Genomic DNA, 18043 nt, shown 5'->3' on the forward strand with positions numbered 1-18043 from the left:
CAATTCTGTTTGTTGATTTAACATTTGCTCTGGGAGCTTAGTCGTGTGAATGTAGATTTGTACAGGGATTTCTTCTAGCATGTCCTTCAATTGGCCTTTGCAGACATCTGTAAAGTAGTGAAATTTCTCTCGATATTTTCAATGGAGTGTGTATTATTCTCTGTGGTGCGTGCTGAAAATTGAAAGGCCATTTTCGCTTCTGTTTATGTGTCCTGTATATCTCGTTTTAAGGGGACCTGAAGTTCAACGGGCTGCTTATCTACACCTCGCTTTCATAGCGTGTTACTCGTGATCTACAATGCGAAGCAAGTCGCAGTTTTGTACCAACACTGAACGACATTAACTAAAGCTGTACAAGGAGGGCTATTTACTTATCTGTTATAGTTTAAGAAATACGACATTCTGTGTAATAGACGATTCACTTTGCAGGAATTTGGTGAACATAGCTCAAATCATTGTGAAGATATATGTACCTAATGTCCTGAAAATGAAGTTACGAGAAAATAAGAAAAGTGTGTTCGCATTGTTTTTTACTCACCGTATGCCTCTTTCAGAACATTCCAGCAGCATTATTCTTGCTGGCCAGCTGCTTCTTCATCCTTTGTAGACTTTTTCAGGAATCTTTTCCTTACTCTGGACAGTTAGTGCTTACTTTCACAACCCTTTCTGTTTCAACTACTTGCTGACAATCTTTGACATTGAATACAGCTGTCATATTATTTCCTGGTTGGATGCCTAATTTGTCCTTTAGTTTTGTCTTATTAATTACACCATCACTGAAACAGATGACAGCATCCATTACACATGAGTACTGTCAATCGAACAAACACTTTTTGTTACTCTTTTCGACACGCAGCTGTTGAAACTCTCATTAGGGTTTGGTGTATGGCCATTTAGACATCTGCTAAGTAATTTTGTATCTGCAAGGTCCCTATATATTGGTTTCATTGTTTCCATGACTGTGGAAGGCAAGAACTGTTTATGGTGATATTCCTTGCCTGTCACATGAGCGTGGCTGGTTCACAAACATTTGTTCAAAGAGCGTTTAAGACCAAGTCCACATCTGAAAAGTAGATAAAAAATATATATTTTGAAACGGGAGAAATTTGTCTTTCAGGTGGTGACAAAAATATGTTTTCGAAAATTTCAGTCATTTCACGTCCAGTTTCCCTTTAACGTCCGTGTGTCCGACGTGGGCTTTATTACATTCGTTGCATTCGTTTTTTTAACTGCCAGAATAGTTATATCGGCATGTTTCGACTACTTTATAAATGATGTTTGTGTCGAGTGTGTTTCTGTCAAAATTGTGATAATGCCTGCAATAAATAAGCCAGTATAATCCAATGAGAACAAATTCTCCACTGTATATAAAATATCATTGTCACGTAGATCACATCATGCTGGGTAATGACTGAAGTAACTCGGTAAGTAAGCTTTAAATACAATTGTGACATCTTTGAACGCAGGTCTGAGATACATTCAAGTGAGGTGTCTTAAATAGAACAGTCCACACCAAACACATCCTGAATACAAAATGCGTAAATAGTTACCATATGAACCATATTATTTGTGATACCTTTATCATCTACAATCAACGCATCCACTCATAACAGATTTTGTTTTGTGTAAGAAGCGGCTTGTGAAAATGTGCGAAGTCCGAAACTAGCCAGCCAACATTAAGTAATTAATTAGGAACTTTGTTGTAAATGTTTAAAAATGTCTTCCACATTTTTGAGCTGCCAGACGCGACACACTGAAAAATTTTATTTCTTTGAAGTTCATTTCTCATCCATATGCTTGTTGGTAGAAGGCATTTGCAATGCTTTGGTGGAAGGGCTCAAAGAATTTATTAAAGTAGTAGACCAGAGTTATATGGCGTGCAAAGTAATGTATAGAACCATCGCAATAAAATAATAATATTTGGCAAATTGATGCCCATTTAAAGCGCGTGATGAAGCTTCTAAAACGTTCAAGCGTCTTAATAACCGATGCAGAATAAAATTTCTGTTCGGTACTGCAAATCTTCTAAAGCGATAGCGGTGAGAACGTCCGTTTTCAGAGTTTGCTCTTCGTATACATTACTTTCTGTTTCTTTCGCTCTGGTTGCAGATGTTTTTATCACGTTATGGATTTCTCGTTGGTTGTCTCGTTTGCCCAATTTTATATACCTGTAGCTGTTTCTGTATTCTGTTCGTGTAAATCATTAGACGAACCTAATCTCCAAAAACGAAATAATGCTGATTCACGTGACTTGACACAGAAGCACTATCGGTTGAGGAAGAAGAATCGAGGCTAAAAGTGAAAGGCAAACACCTACAGACAAAAACTGAGACGGATATGGACTGGGTACTGATGCATTGCAGCAATATTGCTGGCAACAGTATTGAGGCCACAGATTGTTGTAAAATAAGGCCTTCGGCTCTCCTACCTGCCGAGCGGCGATTCTACCTGCCGGGCGGAGATCAGATGGAGAGATTAGAGGACCTTTCCTCTGTCTTTTCTGGCTGCAAATTTCACTGGGTGCGAATTTCGGTACACCAGAAAACCACCCCAGGTGACTCATAGCTAGGGATCAGGCCGTCCAGCTACCTGCCTACAGAGATGCCAAGTACGAACGTGGGAGTAACTGACCCTTTCACAGTACCCTTCTTGTGGGCATTTAAAGTTGCCGGGTTCGAGTCTGCCCAAAAATGAGTGGAGCTCTCATATACTCCCTCTGACAAATTGGGGAGAGGTGGCTTGAAGTGCATCAACAGTGATTAACTGTTCAGATATATGAGCTGCCAGCGGCAGATTCGAGAGTGTTGTCATATCGTTTAAGTAAATACTACAAATCTCACAAAGACAACATTTCCAAACAACTAAATTGCAAATATTTTGTCACTCACAATTTTTATCATGTTCAATGCCCTATGTCATTTCTCACAATTCAGCAAATATAAATGCTCTTTCTTCCCGCAGCAGTGAACATCCATTTGCTCTTTTCTTACTGACATATTTGCATATCTTTCTGCTACTTTTGTGCCGGCTCTTCAGTCAGGAACCGCGCTGCTGCTACAGTCGCTGGTTGTAATCATGCCTCGGTCATGGATGTGTGTGATGTCCTTAGGTTAGTTAGGTTTAAGTAGTTCTGAGTCTAGAGGACTGATGACCTCAGATGTTAAGTCCCATAGTGCTTAGAGCCATTTGAACCATTTTTGTTACTTTTGTTCCTTGGTTACCAGCAGTGCTACTCGCAATCTGAACCTAAATTTTTTCGATATTGAGCTGTGTTCTTACCGTGTGACTAGTTTATCCTCCCACGAGTCTGCACTCATTTCCTGGGTTTTCTTACTTCATGGCGTTTTCTGTTAAGCTGCATTGGAGCTCCACAGATCTAATCATCTGGCTATGCGCAAGGACATATCGATTGTGATGAACTTTTCGTCTTCTACTTCCGGGTTGATCAATTTGGTTGAAATTGGTCGTAACGTTAGAACACTGCGATACCTAGCCACACACGAGCGGATTTCCGCCACTGGCCGGATCTCTCACGGATCTGGCCCAGCGATGTGAAGCCCGTCGTTTCCCACTAACGGGCAGTCTCCAGCCGTCGGATCCAACTCGCCGATCTGCCCACAGGTTGGGTCCGTTCATGTGTGGAGGCAAATCGGTAGGTTTTCGTGATTTATCCCCGGATGTAGTACTGCTGCAAATGCTCGACAGGCCAGAGGCCACGGGAGACGACTTTCAGGAGTCGCGACTGTGTCTCACCGCAAGTAAGTTGCTCAGTACGGCCTTTTATAAGCGTATTGTTCTGAAAGTAGTGTACATCTTACAATTAGAGAGAAAATATGGACGATGCTAGGAAGAAAATTGTGGCAGTCGCCGGCTGTTTTGAGCCTTTGTAAAGTACAATTCGTAATACCTTTAAATAATGTATTAACACAATTATGGATAATATCTACAGTAATGAATAGCAACATTTACTGGTGCTCCCTGTAGTGTTGGTTTATACAACTCGTCATCGCCCCCCCCCCTTTACGATTCTTTAAATTGACCTACACCTTTCTGAGATATTTCTGAAATTATTGAAGGTATTTTAAATCCAACTTCGCAGCTGCAACAAAATGTATGTCTTTGTCACCATATGCGTTTATTTTTGTTAAGATAAAGCACCATCAGTGGTCTGTAATAAAATATATTTTTCATCTGGCTTGCTTTCTGCATCTAACCACAGTTCGTTACAAAAGACGTTGCTGTTACTTACGATAGACCTATATTATGACCGATTTTTGCGTACATCAGGAAACGGTATTTGCGCATTTTTAGGGTACTCCTTTGTATGCCAGTGTTGTTTGTTTTTATAACACTTTGGTCCACGGTTGGGATAATGTCTAGGAACATTTCAGCCATCTCTATGTACGCCCTATGTTGTTTGTCACTTGAAAACCACTCATTCATCAGTAGCGAATTTCGAGTGTCACATACAGTTCTCTGGTTGCCATGCTAAAATTTGCTTCTTTTGACAAAACAAAGTGGAGTTTACACGTCACGTCGCTAACATCCTAATGGTGTTGCAGTTGCGGCAGAATACTGAAGCACTGGTTTATTGTACGAGGAACTGAGGATCAACCAGGTCGAAAGCTTATGAAAAAGCACATTCTCGAATAAATATTAAAGTGTAAGTTCTTCACTTATCTTATTACAAGAACACACTCATTCACATTTCAGGAGCTCTAAACGGCTCACAGGAGGCCGCAGGTTTCAAATCCGTATTACCTTGCCGGCTGTGAGACAGGCCGACCAGTGTTTCTACTTCTCTATTAATAGACGACCTGACATATTCCACTGGAAAGCTGTGAAATCGATTATTTAGTGGTGTATAACACACTCGATTTCTTTCGATATCCTGCGAGTTATAAGCAATAGTTTTCAGGTTTTGTTAGGTTTGCCCCCCCCCCCCCCCCAAATGCCATCAAGAAAGCACCCACTAGAAATTGTGTATTCTGCAAAGAAGAAGAAAAGTGGTACACGATATGAGTGAGTGTGAGAAATGTCTAGTGTCGTTGTATATGCCTGTATTTTTTCGGCCACATCAAGAAAAACTTCTAAAACATTATCTTCATTCCTCATCACTTCACTAAACAGTAAGAGTAGATTTATAAAGAATTCCTTTCACAAACTTACACAATTTTGAGAAAAGTGTGTAAGACAAAATATGCTGATTTTTGTAAATTTAGGTAGCGTATATACGATCGATTATGGGGCAAGACATTAGTAAGTCAATGGGTTAAAAAAATTACGTCAATCCATTGCAAAAGTCTGCAACTACTCGTATATCGCGGTAGATAGGAAAGTTCCGCTTGTTTACCACATGGCAAAATACTTTCCTCCTTTGCGTGGAGTGCGCAAAATAACATCAGTTCTCTCGAGATTGGTGATAGATACCTCCTCCCAAGTCTGAAGAAAAAATTAAAATGTTAGTTAAATTTCACATGCAGCAATAGGTAGCCAATGCTAGGGCACCAACTTCTGGAGTAGAGCGTCAGCCGTCTGCTCGCCGACAACTCACAAACTTGGCTGAACGAGGCCCGTGCAGATGTCCGAACGTGTGTGCACGTGCCGAGAGGGTGGATCAGCAGTTCTTATTGTCAGACCTGCAAATAATGCAAGGGCAGGGACTGCACGTCTTCAAAGCATGCTGGAACTGTCTTTGATCCATCACCCAATACCGCTAGCATCTGACGAGCTTTTCTACACTCCTTCAGATTCAATTCTCCCCTCGTGACAAAGTATTATACGACACCTATTACAAATATGAAGATACTGCGCGTGAATCCACATCCAGATTCAACTCTCCCCTCGTGACAAAAGTACTATACGACACCTATTACAAATATGAAGATACTGCGCGTGAATCCACAGCCTGATTCAACTCTCCCCGCGTGACAAAGGTACTATACGACACCTATTACAATTATGAAGATGTTGTTGTTGTTGTGGTCTTCAGTCCTCAGACTGGTTTGATGCAGCCCTCCATGCTACTCTATCCTGTACAAGCTTCTTAATCTCCCAGTACCTACTGCAACCTACATCCTTCTGAATCTGCTTAGTGTATTCGTCTCTTGGTCTCCCTCTACGATTTTTACCCTCCACGCTGCCCTCCAATACTAAATTGGTGATCCCTTGATGCCTCAGAACATGTCCTACCAACCGATCCCTTCTTCTAGTCAAGTTGTGCCACAAACTTCTCTTCTCCCCAATCCTATTCAGTACTTCCTCATTAGTTATGTGATCTATCCATCTAATCTTAAGCATTCTTCTGTAGCACCACATTTCGAAAGCTTCTATTCTCTTCTTGTCCAAACTATATATCGTCCATGTTTCATTTCCATACATGGCTACACTCCATACAAATACTTTCAGAAACGACTTCCTGACACTTAAATTAATACTTGATGTTAACAAATGTCTCTTCCACAGAAACGCTTTACTTGCCATTGCCAGTCTACATTTTATATCCTCTCTACTTCGACCATCATCAGTTATTTTGCTCCCCAAATAGCAAAAGTCCTTTACTACTTTAAGTGTCTCATTTCCTAATCTAATTCCCTCAGCATCACCCGACTTAATTCGACTACATTCCATTATCCTCGTTTTGCTTTTGTTGATGTTCATCTTATACCCTCCTTGCAAGACACTGTCCATTCCGTTCAACTGCTCTTCTAAGTCCTTTGCTGTCTCTGACAGAATTACAATGTCATCGGCGAACCTCAAAGTTTTTATTTCTTCTCCATGGATTTTAATACCTACTCCGAATATTTCTTTTGTTTCCTTCACTGCTTGCTCAATATACAGATTGAATAACATCGGGGAGAGGCTACAACCCTGTCTCACTCCCTTCCCAACCACTGCTTCCCTTTCATGCCCCTCGACTCTTATACTGCCATCTGGTTTCTGTACAAATTGTAAATAGCTTTTCGCTCCCTGTATTTTACCCCTGCCACCTTCAGAATTTGAAAGAGAGTATTCCAGTTAACATTGTCAAAAACTTTCTCTAAGTCTACAAATGCTAGAAACGTAGGTTTGTCTTTCCTTAATCTAGCTTCTAAGATAAGTCGTAGGGTCAGTTATTGCCTCACGTGTTCCAACATTTCTACGGAATCCAAACTGATCTTCCCCGAGGTCGGCTTCCAGTAGTTTTTCCATTCGTCTGTAAAGAATTCGTGTTAGTATTTTGCAGCCGTGACTTATTAAACTGATAGTTCGGTAATTTTCACGTCTGTCAACACCTGCTTTCTTTATGATTGGAATTATTATATTCTTCTTGAAGTCTGAGGGTATTTCGCCTGTCTCATACATCTTGCTCACCAGGTGGTAGAGTTTTGTCAGGACTGGCTCTCCCAAGGCTATCAGTAGTTCTAATGGAATGTTGTCTACTCCCGGAGCTTTGTTGCGACTCAGGTCTTTCAGTGCTCTGTCAAACTCTTCACGCAGTATCATATCTCCCAATTCATCTTCATCTACATCCTCTTCCATTTCCATAATATTGTCCTCCAGTACATCGCCCTTGTATAGACCCTCTATATACTCCTTCCACCTTTCTGCTTTCCCTTATTTGCTTAGAACTGGGTTTCCATCTGAGCTCTTCATATTCATACAAGTGGTTCTCTTTTCTGCAAAGGTTTCTTTAATTTTCCTGTAGGCAGTATCTATCTTACACCTAGTGAGATAAGCCTCTACATCCTTACATTTGTCCTCTAGCAATCCCTGCTTAGCCATTTTGCACTTCCTGTTGATTTCATTTTTGAGACGTTTGTATTCGTTTTTGCCTGCTTCATTTACTGCACTTTTATATTTTCTCCTTTCATCAATTAAATTCAATATTTCTTCTGTTACCCAAGGATTTCTACTAGCCCTCGTCTTTTTACCTACTTGATCCTCTGCTGCCTTCACTACTTCATCCCTCAAAGCTACCCATTCTTCTTCTACTGTATTGCTTTCCCCCCTCCTTGTCAATTGTTCCCTTATGCTCTCCCTGAAACTCTGTACAACCTCTGCTTTAATCAGTTTATCCAGGTCCCATCTCCTCAAATTACCACCTTTTCGTAGTTTCTTCAGTTTTAATCTACAGTTCATAACCAATAGATTGTGGTCAGAGTCCACATCTGCCCCTGGAAATGTCTTACAACTTAAAACCTGGTTCCTAAATCTCTGTCTTACCATTATATAATCTATCTGAAACCTCTCAGTATCTCCAGGCTTCTTCCATGTATACAACCTTCTTTTATGATTCTTGAACCAAGTGTTAGCTATGATTAACTTGTGCTCTGTGCAAAATTCTACCAGACGGCTTCCTCTTTCATTTCTTAGCCCCAATGCATATTCACCTACTACGTTTCCTTCTCTCCCTTTTCCTACTGACGAATTCCAGTCACCCATGACTATTAAATTTTAGTCTCCCTTCACTATCTGAATAATTTCTTTGCTTTCATCATACATTTCTTCGTCATCTGCAGAGCTAGTCGGCATATAAACTCGTACTACTGAGGTAGGCGTGGGCTTCGTGTCTATCTTGGCCATAATAATGCGTTCACTATGCTGTTTGTAGTAGCTTACCCGCATTCCTATTCATTATTAAACCTACTCCTGCATTACCCCTATTTGATTTTGTGTTTATAACCCTGCGGTCACCTGACCAGAAGTCTTGTACCTCCTGCCACCGAACTCCACTAATTCCCACTGTATCTAACTTTAACCTATCCATTTCCCTTTTTAAATTTTCTAACCTACTTGCCCGATTAAGGGATCTGACATTCCACGCTCCGATCCGTAGAACAATTTTCGATCTCCTGATAATGAAATCCTCTTGAGTAGCCCCACCTGGAGATCCGAATGGGAGTTTACCACAAGACCCTTTCCATAGAAAATCCATGTTTCAATTATATGTATGTGGGTTAATTAATTAAAATTAACCCTTTCTAGAGAAAATTAAAAAAGCAAAATTGTCGTGTTGCCGAACATTTGTAGAGGCTGTTATTTATAGCAGAATTGGAGATCTACTACTATCAAGAACGCATTAGTTTATCACAGTTTCACTCAGCAGAAACATTTCGCTTATCATCCAACGTTGTCCTTTAGACCTTTAACATCGTCTCTTTGCAAAACATGCAGTAAAATCTTATTCTGTAAAAAATAAATTTAAATATTTAATGAGCGAACACTTATGACGTAGAGCCCGCCATCTACAGTGTTTTGCATGAATTACTTGAGTTATCCCTGACGTTCTCGCATGTTTCGTCAAACGTTTTAGTGGAGTTATTTTCCTGCTGAGAACTTTTACAGGCACAAAATCCATTTTTATTTACGATTTAGGTTTCTTAACAGATTTATATCAAAGTCATGTAAGCATTAAAGTCTTCATATTTGGGTAGGATGTACGTTCGCTTACATGACGCTAGAGCGCACAGTTGTTACTGAACAAGTGAACGGAGCGACGACCGCGGCGCCACTGTCGCGCCTCTCTACACCACGGACGGTGGGAGGGATACGAGACTGGATCGTGCCTCAGTCGCGGACGGAAGGTGGTGGGGTGCGGTACAAGCCCTAGGGAGTAGTGTAGTTAGTGCGGTTACTTTTTTTTTACGTTTATTTTGTGATAATTGAGTTTTTCTACCGGACACTTGCTGGAAAATTGTGCGCCGAGGCAGTAAATAAGTAAGCTATCCACGGCTAGTAAAGAGTGTGTGCGTGTGCTCCTTCGTGCGTGAGTGCGCGCAGACACACGCAGACAATGGATAGTGGCAGTGCGAGCAGCGGTGGAACGTCGGAAGCAGCGAAGCCGGAGGCTGCTGCGACTACGGCAACCTCGCCGCACCCGGGGTGTGGCTGCGCCGCGTCGGCGTCTGCGTCTTCCTCGTCGTCGTCATCAAGCCTGACCGTCAGGGTCACTCCGACGACGGGCGGGCAGTTCGATTTACAGGCTTCGAAGACGGACACAGTTGAGACACTGAAAAAACTGATTTCGAAAAAGCTGAAAGTGCCCAAGGAGCGCATATGCCTGTTACACAGGGACAGGTGAGACAGCTGTCTTATTAAATACGCAACCTCCCGGCGTAGGCTACGTGGTGTTTGCTTGGTATGAGAAGTGGTACGGGGAACTAATGAATAGGCCAAGCGTTGTTCATTTAATGTAAGGGAGAATGTATTTTCTCTAAGATTCAGGGCGCCTTAGTTTAAAATTAGGGACGTCATGGTTTCGGAGAGGGCGACCTTTTAGAATAACTGCACGTTTTTACTTCTTGTGAACCTCATTAGAGCGTGCTGATACAGCCTTTCTGTTATAGGCAACTGCGCGAAGGAACTTTGCAAGAAAACCAGCTTGTGGACGGTAGCAGACTAACCTTATTACCCAGTGTCGAGACTGGTTTACTGGTGAGTAGAACAGTCATACTTCAGCATTACACATTTTGGGGGTAGCGGACGAATTGTGAACGTTTGTGTATCTTGTCGCCTTTCTTACTGTTCTTCCTTGGGTTGCTAAGCTATCCCGGCTAGACAGATTTTGCAGGTCGTTTGAAATCGTGGTTTCTCGGCTTCACATGCTCTGGGCTCTTCTTTTTGGTGATAGTCCCCGTGCACTGTTGCCGCTTGTTGCGTGGCTTTGTTGCTACGCTCTGGCTGTCCGCCGAGCAGAAGCTGAGCGCCGCCCCTCTCCACCGCCCCCTCACCCGGCGGGCATCTCCCTGTCCCGGGAGCTTGGCGTCGTGCTCTGGGGTCCGCAGGGGAGGTAGGCTTGGTGCCCGCTGCCTTGGCCACACCCTGGCAGGGCCCATATCACCACTGTTTACCAAGCTACTATCAGTAGGTTACGATCAGATGTAGCCTTTAGAAGCTTGGCGCTTGTGTTCCTAGGTGTATTGTCAAGACTTCGGTTCGCCACATGCAAATTGATGTATTAGAAGAAATGGGATTACAGCCGACGTCCTGCTCACTCGCATAACGGTGGTTTTAGCAGTTTCACGGATAATTAGAAACGGAAGTCGGATACCGTACTGTTGTATTTGCATTTCTTCAATAGAAGTCTGTTATTCATAGAATATCAGAAAAAAATTGCCTCGTCGTAAAGTTTCCTGAGCAGGAAAACACTGCCGAAAAAGCTGACAAAGCACTGAAGACCAACAGGGACAGCTCAAGTAGAATAACAAGACTGTAGATGGCGAGATGAATGTACGTCAGATTCACTCGTTAAATATTTAACTTTGTTTCGCAGATAACATGTGAGATGCTTGTTGAATAGTGAGCCACTTTTGAACTTTGTGTCGAATCTGGATACATGCTTGTGGTGGAGCATTGGTTAAGACAGTGGACTCTCATTCGGGAGGAAATTCCCGCAGACCACCCAGGTTCTGGCTTATTGCGAATTCCCTAAATCTTTTAAGAGACATTAGAGTAATTCCTTCTAACAGAATGCTGCCGATTTCCTTCTTATCCAAATAAAAGCATGTGGTCCACACGTAAATGTGAACGGGACGTTGAACTGTTGTAAAGCCGTCAAACAGGCAAAGGATCTCGCACAATACTGTGACTCTCCATATTTCGGTAGCGGATAAGGGCTTGTAATAGGCTGTAAGGGGCCGCAAAACACTTACCTGGCAGTGTGGCAGTGTATGAAAACTTTGTTGGGAGGCGGGATATACGTTCAAAGCTGTGGAGCAAATTTGTTTCAGCGGTAGATATACAACATTGGACACTTATAGTAGTATAATCCAGGGCATCACAAATAGAGGCCACCTTTCAGACAGTCGCTAATACATCGGTGTACAGTTTGCTGTGGAAGGTCTCGTAACGTATCCTCAATACAGATGGTAACATTGCTAAGTTTCACTTTCAGAGAAGAGCCAATGATTCCAAATAGAAGAAATCCTATACCGGAATTGTTACAGCTCTCCACTATCAATGAAACAAAGAACAAGCGGACTCGGCGTTTGCAACAAAATCTAAGAAATACTACGTTGATTTTTACATCAGCCCAAATAAAAACTCAGTCACATTGTGTTGATAACCTCAAGAATATACCTATGATAAATAGTACTTTTGTGACTAGACGATGGGGTCCTAAACAAGGTTTCACAAATGTGGCACCCTGGGTCAAAACTGGTAAGGCATGAAGCCCTCCAGATAATGTACAGACCGAAAATAGTTGTTCAGGAACACAGTGCAACGGGAGACTGAAATCTCAGTAAACTTGTAATAGACCGATACCGAAACCCTCGTGCACGGTACTAACACATCGGTACGCTTAAAAAAGACACGGCTATATTTTTGGTATCGCACCAGTCTTAACCAGCTAAAATGCTAGGTTGCAAGTTAAGTCTCGGTCTTCCGTTAGGACAACGTGTATCCTGAAATGTAACACTAGTGGGGAATCTCGCTAGAGCCTATTGCTAAGATTTACCAGAGAATAAAGTCAAAGAACAAATACTTTATATCGTGCTCGCAGTCATATGTGAGAAGTGTGTGATCATTACCTAGAGCACATCCATAAGAGTTAAGACGGGTAACTCTTGTTAATTTCGTAGTTAATGGCTAGTTAATTTTGAGACTAGCTGTTAGTCAGTATCCATTATACTCTAGTGTTTTCAAAGTGATACTGAATTTATAAGTATGTGGCAGGGCAGAAAGCTAGCGCGTTTTGAATATTCCCTCGAGGGAATGGGGAGGGGCAGCTCCCCTTGATTATTTCCCGTAAATATTTCCACGAAATACAGGAAAGCGTGCCGCAATTAATTGCTGTTGAAAATATACTACACGATGCGGTAACTATAATTATGGGCCTACGGTATATGGTCTCTGTTGATTATGCTTGTAACGCAGCCTTGCAATGGCAGGTGTACTGTAGCTGCCATAGGTTTCTGCCTCTGCAACAATTAACGTGGCACTTTAATTGTGCGATTGAGGAAGATTTTCAATCTGCCGCGACAGCTATGTTGAGACTTGTAACGCACGAAGGAAGTATGTCGTAAACGTATAGTTCGGCAGTGTTTCGGAAAGTTTGTTTCACCAAGACTTTGATGTTACGGGTTAGTTATCGGGACACATACTAATCTGTTACCTCGTTCAAAATCACTGAAAGTCAAAACATTCGCGGCTACCATTCTACAGTGGCAATATTCACCCCACCTGAACATGAAAAATGTCAGATAATGCGACAACAAACCTCATAGTTCATACGCTAGTCATTCGACAAACCTCACATAATCTGACGGAATTACTGTTCAAAAGCTATTACGAGACGCGACTACTTCGTGGCCAATGAGTAAAGCTGTTGCAACCTTGCCAACGTTATTTAAGGGAGCATTATGTTACTATAGGCCTGCCAGTATTAATTTAACTAATGAGCTCAGGTGTTTGTAACCAAAATATTACGAAAAAGTTTTAAAACTGCAGGATTCTTTGGTGTCAAGATTTACTTTCGGTAGGGACCTTAAATATGCGCACTGAAAATTGCCAGCGCGTTGTTGTACGTTAACGTAAGTCACTTCAGGACTTTGTGCTACAATAATAATGCAGTGGGAATGTATTCACATCTGTTGGACGAATGTTATGAAAACACACACCAAACGGACATTTCACGTCACATGCAACGAAAATCTGTAACGCAACCATCTGTGTGTGGCGTGTTTATAGTTTTGTATTATTTACATTTTAGGACAATTAATCTGTAAAAAACACACCATGTCATAAAGAAAGCGTGTAAACCGTCTGAGGATGAATCACAAAGATTCGAAACCGGTAACGATATCCTTTGAATAAAGGAACTGAAAGTAAATTTGTGGTTGGTTGCTGTCCCAACACCAACTTCGGGACTTTAATTTCAAAGATGAAGTACCAAGTACACACTCCAAACGCTGTGTACCTTGCATCTAATTTGTAAAGTTCGAGCTGATGTCCCATTTTCGACGGTTGATTGGATTGCTTGAGGCGAACCCATTGTATTTTGCTTTGGGATCTTAGTTGACATGACCTAGACTGCAGTAGTTGGATGGTGTAGCTCTTTTTCAGATAAAAGGGCTCTTAGTTTTTCGTCACACTAAGACTGATCTTTGAGTTGCATTGAGAAAGGGGTCTGTCAGAACACATTTATTTCGAAAGATTCATTCTGTAGTTATTCTTTAATCCTTCTGACTCATCGTCTAGATACGTTACCTACAGCCACTTATATCGATTTTAAGTATATATAAAATATGTAAGCCAGCAACTCGAAAATATTGTGCAGCATATAAACCATATACACATAGGGACATTTTTCGCATTGGTAATAGTAAAGGTACTAGTTCTCGTAACTCGGTAGAAATTTTTTTTATCACAGGTGTCTATAAACCAGCAGTGGCGTTGAACCGAAGTACAGTACGTTGCCTTTTCTGCGAAATGAAGACGTTGCATTTTCACAATGCTTCGATGCATGCTGACACGTCATTCTCGCCTTTATCGACACAGTAATTACATCAGTTTACAGTTCAATAGCCGGACTTGCGTGACGTACTGGTCATAGACTGCGGAAAAGTCTGGCGTTCCGAGAAGATCGTAGAATAGCTATCGTTCGGCTACCACTGTAACATATTTCATGGTATGTAGTGTAAACGGATCACGCGCTCGTTAAAATATGTACCAAAGTAAAAGCTTTTTATTAATCAGTTGAAATAGGTCGACGACCTTGCTGTTTAGTTCCCTCCTCCAGATCAACCAACACACACTTGAAGTAAACACGCTGTCTCTTAGCCGTAGGAGTGTCCGTATCTTCACCATCCATTTACATTACATGAGATACCGTATAGTCAGGTAAACACCCCAGGAACCGATTCAGTCTCACAGAGGACTGAATTAAGAGATTCTCGACAGAAATAAGAAACGAACAGAATCTTTTAGCATTGACAGGAAAGTCCGAGCTTTCAATGTAGCTACTAGTTAAGTTTCATTTGGCCCCGAGGCTTGCACAAGGTAGGCTAGTTTGGAGAGCCCCATCAGACAAGTCTTTTGACTGAGGACCATACGTTAATTACCCGTCCACGAACTCACCTAACACACAGTGACACTGAAACATTACTCTGCCTTTTCACACGAACTTTGAGAATATAAGCGGAAACATATAAGCGGAAACAAACGTAAGAACTGCCATTTGTCCTGAAAATCCACGATATGTAATTAAAACATGAGGATTATCAATTATAATAAAAATTTGTAGACTATAGAAGCATGTATCACATGGCTAAGAGGGCATTAAAGCAAATGTAAGCAATTCAAAAAAAGTACTGTTGTACGACACAGCAAGCTACAAAATTAAGCAGAAAGCTTAAGTAATACTAACGCAAATTTAAATACATTCAGCGTGTGCTATAAATATTGCTACCTAGCGAATGACTTGGGAAGTGCATCATACCACAAGACTACCAATTGCCGTTTGATATCACATTGAAGCAACTGAAGAATCTTTTAGCAAACTAAGCCACGAATTACCATTGTTTTGTCTAATGGAATCGAAGAATGGGTAAATGAATTCAAACTGCACTAAACTGTCTTGATTGCACTAAATCTTAGTGACTTAAGATACTGTAGGACTCGAAAGTATAACAAAGTTCTTAGTTAGTATCCTGATGCTGACATGATCAGTAGTTGGTATATGTAAAAAGAAAGCTTTAAGATCTATTTTCTACGGTGTAAGGTAAGAACGTTGTTAACTTGGTAGCACAAATTCTGTCCTCAAATTTGACTGCTGTTAACCTTGTCCGTGACGAATGTATAAAAAACTATAGGCTGGTTCACACTCGGCCGTAATTTAGTTATGTCAAATGAGGTAGCAACTAAACGTTTCTGAACGACGTCTAGTAAAATTGAGTTAAATTGTTTGATCGGCAAGATCGAATAATCGTAGCCAGTGAAGTGGCTTCCCCCAGCCCAGCTCACTTGCCTATGAGCTTTACTGTACCCGTGTGAACAGTCTTCGTTCCGCTGTCTCTTCTTAGTCACTGTTGCTTGTAGGTCTGCAACATGGCTCGTCGGAGTGACGGTACAACGGTTTTTGTTTCTGTAAGAGTTTTTGTGCCACGTGGAATGTCCTCTGTACAAAAATTTAAAAAAACTAACTAAGCAGGAAAGACGGGAAAATGGGGGCTTCAGTAGAAGATTAAACAGAAAATCAGAAGTATCAGGTCGGTATGCAGTTGCGTTTTTTTCAGAAGCAAATTGGATGCTAATTCAAATCTTTGCCCAACCCATTTTCTCTTTATCTCCTTAGTTTCAATCTCTTCTTCCACCTCTTCCGGTATACCGAATCATGTTGCAGCGCACATGCGACAACAGTGGACACAGGACTGCCAACCAGATCTGTGAATGCGCGTTGACTTATTCGCTACTTGGTCGCGAAGTAGAGCTTCTAAATAACTTATTTCACTGAATTGCTGGCATAGTGTAAACCATCCTTTCTGGTGGGTAAATGGTTTTTCTGCTGCTTCGGTAGCCCGTACATGAATTTCTTTTGTGACGTAGTGGGATTTTTGTCTACGCGGATACAATCCCACTTAATGTTAGAATTCTTCAGTGAGTTATTGGTAGGTGGTTGCTTGCGTATATAACTTTACTGTGCTGCGTTCAACTTCTGATGAACTGAGAAGCTCCATGTATGAGAACGCGCCATGTTTTCTTAGATTTATTATTTCTGTATTGGAGGTAGTGGATATAACAAGGTAATGCAGAAATAAATCCTAAGGTCGGTTTGAACACCACAGTGGCTTACTAGGCATGGTCCTAATGGAGGTGGAATGCCGTTGCATTCGTCTAATTTTTTGACTATCCCAGCCAGTTACCTGGTGACAGACCGTGTAACGCGTACTTACGTCAGTGCAGCTTAATAGTGCCCACATTAAAAACGCCGCTAGAAGCGATTAAAGCACTGGGCCAGTGAGCACTGAAATATTTTTATTGGGATTGGACGTGAAGTGCCTACTAGAGACTGTAGGCGTCCAGCGAGCCTTTCTCGCGTGTCGCAACGACGCGCTGGAGAGGCTGCTAGCGCGGCCGGCTGACCTTGGTCGCCGCGGCGGCGGCGGCAGGCTGCTGCGGCGGGCCGGCTGGTCGTGACGTCAACGGCTATCGACCGTCGCGCCGGCCGGTCGACTGTGGCCGCCAGCGCGACATCCTGCTGCAGCGCCCCTCCCCTCCCCGTCTCTTGCCATCTGGGGCATTTCATTTCTTTCTACCCGCCAGCAACACGGTTTCGTGAATCACATATGCGGCGTACGACTTATCGGTGGCTTCTCTGGGTTGTGATATTTTCACCTCTGATTGAATTCGTTTCCTCCCGTCATTATAGCTGGATATCATTCGTCCGCGTTTGCTTAAAGTTGCCACACAGTGAAGCTCTTAGTGTGCAACACAGGTAGATTTTCTCATCCTTGCGAGGTAATGGATTCTGTACCTCCCTTATTACAGAAACATCACTGTCAGGGGATACAGTCTCCTTAAACCATATTAGACATTAATATAGATATGTCCACCGTTTACCTTCCACAGCTATAGCTCTGCGGAGGACACTTCCTGTGATTTACTGGATGTCTGAAAGAATCGCAGCCCATTCTTAAACAGGCGAAAGCGTAGAAGGTAGTGGTATTTATTGCAGGCTTGGGGTCTGGAACGAATTAGAGCCCAGTCCAAAGGTGTTCCGCTAGATTCGGGTCGTGATTCTGGGCAAACAAGTTCATATCAGGAATGTTACTGTCTACAAGCCATTGCTTCGCAGATGCTGCTTTGCACAGCGCTTTGTGATGCTTCTACCAACAATCGTCGTCCTCAAACTGTGCCTCACAGGTTCGCAGTAAGCAATGCTGTGATACGTCGCAGTTAACGTTTTCTTAAGCGCCGTGAGCGGACTACACCCTAACCACGAAAATCACTCCCATACCGTAACATCCACATCTTCCGTACTTCATTAACCGCACTATGCGCGATGGTAGGTAAAGTTCCGCAGGCATTCTCCAAACCCATCCTTCAGATTGCCACAGGTTGT

General features: G+C 42.1%; 1 protein-coding gene across 1 annotated transcript in view; it reads left to right on the plus strand.

Annotated features, from left to right (window-relative positions):
- Window positions 1-9560: 9560 nt before the first annotated feature.
- Window positions 9561-18043, plus strand: part of LOC124606427 (midnolin homolog) — a 248025-nt gene continuing 239542 nt past the window's right edge. The window contains exons 1-2 of the mRNA XM_047138412.1: window positions 9561-10059; window positions 10329-10416. Of these exons, the coding sequence (XP_046994368.1) occupies window positions 9776-10059; window positions 10329-10416 (372 nt within the window). The 5' untranslated portion in view covers window positions 9561-9775. The remainder of the gene's footprint in view (window positions 10060-10328; window positions 10417-18043) is intronic.

Source organism: Schistocerca americana, chromosome 1 (assembly GCF_021461395.2).
Source record: "Schistocerca americana isolate TAMUIC-IGC-003095 chromosome 1, iqSchAmer2.1, whole genome shotgun sequence".
NCBI lineage: Eukaryota > Metazoa > Arthropoda > Insecta > Orthoptera > Acrididae > Schistocerca > Schistocerca americana.